The sequence below is a fragment of the Aplidium turbinatum genome, chromosome 1 (assembly GCF_918807975.1).
Source record: "Aplidium turbinatum chromosome 1, kaAplTurb1.1, whole genome shotgun sequence".
Classification (NCBI taxonomy): Eukaryota; Metazoa; Chordata; class Ascidiacea; order Aplousobranchia; family Polyclinidae; genus Aplidium; species Aplidium turbinatum.
In genome coordinates this window covers 7,411,439-7,419,873 of record NC_137472.1, presented here as the reverse complement: position 1 = coordinate 7,419,873, position 8,435 = coordinate 7,411,439, and the positions used below count along the sequence as shown (strand labels likewise).

The following is an 8,435-nucleotide window of genomic DNA, read 5'->3' as shown; positions in this document are numbered from 1 at the left end:
AATGAAATTTTGTAATTTGCATTGAAAAAATAATTGTTCAATTGAAACTTTTTTATCCGAATCAGTAAACTCAATTTGTTTTGGTTTAGGATCATACTGGTCTTCGTTGGGAATGAACCTTCCCCCGTAAAAGTTAACTGATAGAAGCTCGGGATAAACTTCTGGTACTTTTGATGCAGGAACATGAAACTTCGACACATCAACATCGAATTTAGGATGATAGAGTTTATGGGTCACCTCTTTCAATTTGCTCAAACTTTTGTTGGAGCCTGCAAAATATCAACGTAATTGCTTTTTTACAAGTTTAAAACTGGATTCTGTTTTTATTGATAAAAAGGGCGTTCAAAATCAACCTTCTAAACGATGAAGAATCTTTAAAAAGTTTAAATTAATTGAATTGACGACAAATTTCCCACTGCAAACGCAACTACCGACTTACAGCATGTAACAACTATCTGCCAATCATGATTTGGAGCAGAGGTTCCCAAACTGTGTGCCACAATACATTGGTGGGCCGCGAGCGGCTTGCAAGTATGCAGCGAAAGTCTAACAGTTCAATATAAATGTTGCAACGTAAGGGCAAAGCTGCCAAGTATCGATTTAGTTTAGATGGGGGCATGTTTGGTTTTGTGTTACAATAGGGTACGATAAACTGCCAATCATTAATTGCATAATCGCTTGATCATCGGACCACTTCCAACTCCCAGCTTTTAAAGTGCCCCTGACAGGTTGGACCCAAGTATAGTAAATTTTCTAAGCATTTTCTAGCCCATAATTATGCTTAGCAAACTTTTTAATCTTAATCTCGAAGCTCGACTGGTTAGGGCGAAATTTATACAAAACAACAGTTCCGCAGCGCCACCACAGGCGAAACTCCATATTTCACTGCTTTGGGACGACTTTGGTGGTATTACGTCATCGTGGGTGGGCGTTGTTAGCGATGGATGAAACAAATGCTTTCTAGATGTAATTGGTGGATCACAGTTTGGTCGGAGTTGGTACAAGCGGTTGCTTTTTTCAAAGATTTATTGTTTTTTGCAGTTTAATAACACTGTACTGGATACGTTCCTACAAAACCTAAAATATACTTGAAGTGAAAAATGAAGAAATCGTACGAATCATCATTCATATTTAATTCATCATCATTCATCACTATTCATAAATAAATAAAAGTTCTCTCTCTCTCCCTCATAATGTGCCTTCAGTTGGCCATTGAAATCCTGTGTAACGGCCATCTGGACATGGAAATTGTTTCGGATTCGCCAAACAATGCATGACGGCAGCACAATCCGATTGTTGCTTCCGAGAGCACCACCTTGTAGTATCCACTCCAATACATGCCTGTAAGCGACTAATTACCGATACTGCCTGCAAGGAAATAAAATCACTTCGTTTAGTGTGCATTCTTTAGCGTTTAGGGTATTTTTAGCCTAATGTAGCATCCTTACTCTTTTGATAGGTTTCCGTTTTCTACAGTTACAGTTCCCATCACCACCTACTACAGTTCCCATCACGCCACTCATTGCTGAGAAGATCCAAATCGGGTTGGTGGTGTTAACAAAATCATCTCCAGTGAAGTGAAGAGAACATATACGACTAGTTTTGTATGGTCCATCCCATTTTCGAACACTTGAAGAAAACTTTGACTATTTTCTTCTCAGCACCTTGTTTTGTTTGAAAGCATGAAAATATAGCACACGTCTTTGTCACTGACTCTGTCACATAAACAGCAATTTCCAGGAATTAGGCCTACCTCAACCATAAATTAAGTGTACTGTCTGTAAGATACTGCTGTTACACTGCAAGAGCTATATCCAGATTAGGACAAATAAAAAATTATCAAAATTGTAGCCCTACAAGAGTTTAGAAAAACTGCAATTACAATTGAATTGAGATGCTGTTTGATAAAAATAAACTTAATCTATTTGATCTAAACCTGATAGCAATAATAAGTTGATTTTTTCCTTTCGGTAATTCTCATTTTGCACATGCTTTAGACCAATAGAGCCCCACACATTGACGTTTTGGAGCAGTCATACCATACCTTACCAACTCACCACAGAGAAAGAATGTATCCTTCTCACCCACGGTGACGTCACAGGGAGGTTGCCGTTTTTATTTTCGCAATTGAATGAGTGCCAGATTCGCCGAAAGTGAACGAAAGTTTGCAAGCGTGTAACTTATTAGCCTGTTGATATTTTTTACTATTTGCTGGTCAGGGAAGTTTGTTAGTGTCATCTCTTTGGTATCTTAGTTAAATTTAGCAAATTTATTTTCCTGTCAGAGGCACTTTAACTACGTAGTAATAATTTTTGTATCATTGCTGCATGTCACTAGCTTGAAATTGGAAGCATGAAGGCAATTGTTCAAATTAAGCATGATGGCTCCTGGCAGACAATACACAATGTATTGGACGTTGAATGTGTTTGAAGTAACCCTGTTTCATAGAGTATTGGGATACTTCTCGACAAGCCATTTGTATTCTATTCATTTATCAAAGCTTACTTGTAGCAATCGGCATTTTCTGCACTGACACTAATTAAGCCTCAAGAGTTTATTTGTGCACAAAAGTATGTACACAGTTCATATTGCAATAATACCAAATGATTTTTCTGACACACATTGATTGAAATAAACTTCAGGATAATACGTTTCAATGACTTTTACCATGTGCTTTGTTTAACTGAGCAGCTTTAAAAATCTGATTATGACGACTTGAAACCATAAAAAAATTTAAAACTAAAAATTTGCATTTTACAAGCAAAATTATTTCATTAACTACGCCGCAGTTCAATTATATATTTCGCCACAAACCTATGAACTGCAGTATTTGCATTGTAATCTATAACGACTCATTATATTTTCTCACCACAAACGATGCTTAACTTTTGCTGAATCTGGCAACTGAGTTTCATATAGCTTACCAATTGCAACATTAAACTTCCCGAAAACCAATAGGCCAATTAGTAGTTTCAGAATTCTTGTCAGAATGTTGTAAGCTATGTTACAAAGACCCTCACAACCAGGGACAGATTCAGCAAGCAGCCTGAGGGGGAGGGGGCGATTTTAACAACACACAATGATGTGTAGACTTACATCACTGTAGGTCTGCAATTACTTTTTCTCTGTTTTAGGAGGCAATCGCCCTAATAACCCCCCTCCTGCTCACAATAGACATAACATCGTACTTGATCCTGCGCTAAACTTCCGAGGTTTTGGCACAGGTTTTGTGGATGACGATTCCTGAGGAGATGATGCCTGAACTAATGGATCAGCATAAGGAAAAGATGGAACAGATGCAGACTCTGGAGTTTTTGGAATAGTCTCGTAAGAATCGCTGAGGTCAACTCTGAGTAGTTGTGCTGTAAGAGAGAGTGAGAGATTTTTATTTGTCCTTCCAACACGAGAAAAATCAAGTAGTTACACAATAAAACACATATATAATGGAGAAAGAACTGGCAGCACCGAATAACCTTCCAGTTTCCTAGTCGAGGTGCTATCTGTTATCAAGTAACAGCAATACTATCAATTCATTAAAAAGTGCAATCACTACGTGTAGCACATACAAATGTTCATAATCTGCAGTAGCCTAAATATAAACTTTAGTATTATACAATTAGACCGACATAGTCCGTTCATGAGTAACGTCATTAAAAACAATTGATAACTCCATCTGAAGCTATTCAGGAAACTGAACCAGCGACAAATGATACATTCGCATTTCTTACATTTGGAAACAGAGAGCTATTTATAGTAAAAGTAAATGTAAGACAAAGTTTGTAATGACAAATGTGTATAAGCTCCTTCACACTGAAACAAAAGATGTAAATGAGACAACGTAATATTCTATTGTATCAACGCACATTGCATTAATTTATGTCCTGAATATTATCACAAAACAACTAGATGTGTTCTCGTACGTGATCTTATTGTAGACTTTTGAGGATTTGAAAAAGGTTTCAAAGATAAAGGTTGCTGAGATGATGCTTGACTTGGTGGACTTGGTGTGAGGACACGAAAGGGAGACGAGGATGATGGAGTTTCGAACTCTGACGTCATTGGAACTGGTCCGGAAACTTTGTTGTCAAGGTTGGGTTGTTTGGCTGCAGAAAAATCGATTGCTGTTGTTGTTGAATGCTGTTAATTGTTGCATAGCTAGTTTACAAACGTATTTAGAAAAAATATGCAGTTGTGTTTCTACTTCAGCAAGCAAAGATCATATAAATAAAATCTTCTCAATGACAGCGACCCTGTATCAAACCTAAACTGGAAGTGTATCTTAAAATCAAAAACACATTATAAAGAAAAACGCAAAAAGCGCTTATGAATCTCACAACATCACAAAAAATGCTAATCACAAACACTCTTTTTAACAAATTAAATAGAAATAAATGGATTTGGAAATGAGCTAACAGAGAAGAGAAAAAGGAAGTTGATTATATATTAACAAATGAACGAAAAGTATTTTTCACACTGATGTTACCAAAATGGTTGACATTGAAAGGCCTCATTGGTACATGAAGTGTCTACACTGGGAATGACCATAGCCATAAACCTCTATGTAGCGATTTTCCCATTTTTCAACATTGTTAAAATTCATAAGCTTCAAGCAGTAAGCTATACGCAAAGCAAAAGCAGGTTATTTCCAGCAAAATGCTCAATTGGCATACAAAAGAGGATTATATAATTGCAGACAATTAGGGTTATGTATAAAATATTCAACAATAAATATTATTAATACTACGAAAAGTGCTCAATATTATACAGTATAAAATATTTATGAATTATGCCTAATATAAAATATTCAAATGTACTAATTGTATGTTTACCGCTGGTCCCAATATGAGCAATCGTGCTTTTTGACAGATCGTAATTGTTTGTGGTGATGTTTTGATTATCATGGTAATGTAATTCGATCTTTCGGTAATGCAAGTGAGTTGATCCTACGCAAAAATAAAAAATAAAAAACATAACACATACTGTAGTTATATATTCGGGACAAAATCTCACTTCTAAGCCAATATACATATTGGATTTGTGATTCGTTTATGTCATTCTGACTTAACGAATGTAACGCTAAATTTCATTTGAGCCCTTGGCATTAAGGGAATGTATTTGAAATGATGTAGCATACTAATAGGTAAATTGGGTGTTTCACAGCCATTTGCTGATGAAGCTTTGGTACCACGCTTAGTTGGTGCAGGTTCGACACCGCTCAAGAGCATGCGCTGTTTGTAGCAAGACACTTAATGGCATGTCTGAAGGTGGACACGTTTTATTACCTTCCCTTCTACTTAATCTTAATCTTTAATCACCAAACCAAATCACCAAATTTGTAACAAACATTTTAGGCCAGGGTGACATAGCCTACCCAGCGGCAACACAATGCCTGCAGTGCACAAAAATCAGTAGGCCTACGATCAGTGGCTTTAGCATGCAATTAGCATGTTTTTAAAACTAGATAACTTTTGTAAAACAATAATTGCAAAAATGTAAATATTTGGATGCTTACCAGGATTATTATGAGACGACACCGCTGATGAAGGCTCCACATCTTCATGGATGGTAGCCGATGATACAACTGATGAACGCTCCACATCCTCATGGATGGTAGCCGGGTTGTTTGAACGGGCATCAATTTCTTCAAAACTCATTTTATATTTTTACAGATCTATTCTAAACAACTATATTTTTGACTTATTTTTGACCGACTTTGACAAAGTGAAATGTTTCAAATTCCTACCTGCATGCAACTTAACAATTAAATTAGGCAAGAAAGTATGAGCACCAAAATGAGATGCTAATGCAACAACTTAGGCAAAGTCTAACTTTTGTCAGGTAGGCTAGATCATTTCCACTTGAACCTGGCTGGATTAATTTTTCTATCGTTTCAAGCGAAATAACCATCCATGTATCCTTGGAAGTGGTCTTTTTCCTGTGAACATTTTGGGCCGAAGGTTTATTGAACCGGCAATTGGAGGTCTCCAAGTTGCGAAGGCAAACCACACACCACGCGCAAGTCACAAAATAGACTCGTGCGACTCTCAGTGACTTTCTATAGTCAATATTCCTGAGTCCTTGTTGGGTTGTGCAGGCTTGTGATGGATAGTTTTAGGAGACTCCTAACAAATCAGCTTTAGGACGGAAAGCGGTTTAATTCATCCTCTTGGGCATCAAAATCTAAATATAACTAATAATTTTAAGTTTGTAATTAAATCCTAGTCAACGGCTTTTTTGCAAGATTTCACATAAAGACGTTTTATCCCTTTTTTTTCGTTTTGTTTGCATTTTCTACTTCTGTTTGTAGACACATGGTTTTTTAAAAATCTAAACTGCTTTTTCACCAGTTTATGATTAGCATAAAAAAAAATTGGGAATTAAAATTTACAAACGATTTTTTTTTTTCTGGAACGAAACAAAAAGCACCAGTTACAAATGCGGTATAGCAGGATGGTAATTATTAGGGAAAGTTGGTAGGATCGTGCCTGATAACGGGTATGAATAGCTGAATATCCATTGTGTCAGAATAAGGTGATCAAGTTCACTTGTCTACGCAAAAAATAAAACACAACGTAAGATTTTAAAGGAATATTTCATTTTGAGACAAATTAGCAAGTAATTCATGCTTTTTTGCGGCTATTGCTACAACATGCACTGCGACAGCTGTACCATAGAAAGTAGTGCTGAGACATAGCCTAAACTAATCCAGTCAGCTGCTCTTTTTTTACATAGTCGCCTTTAACTAATGTACTGTAATTTTTTTTCCGTCTCTCTGTTTGTTTTCCAAACTATTGCTTTTAATCGTTGCGTACTTCGTGATGCTTACAGTCAGTTAGCTAGTTAGGCTACCTTCAAGAAATTGAAATTTAATGCATTTTTACAAATATTTTCAGATTCCTGATGAGTGCTTAAGTTAAGACGAAAACGTTAGACTAACTATTTGTAAATACGAAGAAAGGACATTACCTTTGTGTCAAGAATACGGTGCGATACTGATGAGCCCAGCCTCATGGGCGAAACACGTGTCTATCGCTGTCAATTCTTGCTACAAATCGGCTGCCCAGAAACCTATTTGTAAATATGTAAAAAATATATTGTTGTAATGCTCAACCCTGTTGTATTGTTGTTTCTTGCTTATCCTTGGTACAAGAAAGCAAACTCCTTCCCGAAATTTTAATATCCTAAAGTGTCTTGCCAAGACGCAACCGCGTGCTTTACAGCGGTGTCAAACCGACGTCCACTGCTCACACAGCTGACTTGAAAGAGAATCGTTTGCTATGACAACGAAAATGTTTGAAACAACTAAAGTATAAAAAAAGGTACCAGTATAAAAATTTGCATGCCTTTGAACTTTTAGCCTTCGACCATGTATTTTCCAAAACAAAATTAGGTTAAACTATAAACATACGAAGTCGAGTATCGTAATCAGATTAAACATATTCACGTTTATTTTAACATTTACATGACAGAAAAACTACATTCAAAGAAACGTCACATCGTTTGAATGTCAAAATAAACTTTAATACTGTATTAAACCTGAGTACGCTACTCCTCTTCCTAAGCCTATGGTTTATTAAGACAGACTTTCTACCGAAGCTTTAAAATTAAGTTACTAAACTGAGCTTTTCTAATATGTATTGCATTTTGTTACTTGGACACAACTCTGACGCAAAGAAAGCTGACTTTTTGTTTAAGTTAAAAGTGCAAAACATCATCATTCAAAACATTTTGTGTCTGTACGGTTGTTATAACTTTTGATTTGTACAATAATCATATCAACTGCATAGATGTCTTTCAACTTTTAAGCAAAAAACTGACAACCCAAAGCAATAGATGCGACCACAAAGCGTGAATTCTATAACACGCACCACTTCGTTTCTACAAAGCCGAAGCTTTAGTTTCATCGAATCTCAAGCACACACAACAAAAATAAATTACGTCGAGGCAAAGGTTGGAGAATCAAGTTACAGCTTCAAACGTTATAATAAGCAAAACAATTTTAATTTTTTAATTTCATTTAACATGACAATCAATACATAGTGTATCTGCTCTATCACCAAACCTTTCTCAGGTGTCACAGAAAAAATTCAACAAATGTTTGAAGGCATCATCACCTTTCATCTAACTTTCTTTTATTAAATCATTGTTTGTGGCATCGAATTTCTTATGTATCAACATCCCATTTTTATTTCTAATCAACTTTCGATAATGTTGTTTGCCCAATAAACAAGCAGGAAAATATTTTTTTCTGTTTTTTAAACAAGAAGTTGATCCATAGTGTAATGCTGCGTCCCACAAAACGTGACCACTGCTCAGCAATCCTCAATCAAATTAGTAATAAAAATGTTATGGTTTTATTTATTGTCGCTCTTCCTATGCTAAGGTTTTTTAGCGACAGGGCTCATTTTTAATTTAAAATTAAGTTTACGATGTCA

The 8,435-nt window shown here is 35.9% G+C and overlaps 1 protein-coding gene across 1 annotated transcript; it reads right to left on the bottom strand.

The window, feature by feature from the left end:
* Nucleotides 1–3,805: 3,805 nt before the first annotated feature.
* LOC145770775 (uncharacterized) lies at nt 3,806–5,654 on the bottom strand. Its single transcript, XM_082582529.1, has 4 exons — nt 5,513–5,654; nt 4,830–4,943; nt 3,921–4,103; nt 3,806–3,810 (listed from the first exon to the last, which is right to left on the bottom strand). Exons 1-4 carry the CDS (start codon nt 5,652–5,654, stop codon nt 3,806–3,808), a joined length of 444 nt encoding a protein of 147 aa, XP_082438655.1.
* Nucleotides 5,655–8,435: the final 2,781 nt, after the last annotated feature.

Excerpts from the sequence above, each read along its gene's own strand:
- LOC145770775 (XM_082582529.1), bottom strand. The coding sequence starts at position 5,654 with ATGAGTTTTGAAGAAATTGATGCCCGTTCAAACAACCCGGCTACCATC. Across the intron at positions 4,944-5,512 it reads GTCGTCTCATAATAATCCTG|GATCAACTCACTTGCATTAC; the intron begins GTAAGCATCCAA and ends ATTTTTGCGTAG. Across the intron at positions 4,104-4,829 it reads TGCTCATATTGGGACCAGCG|CCAAACAACCCAACCTTGAC; the intron begins GTAAACATACAA and ends ATTTTTCTGCAG.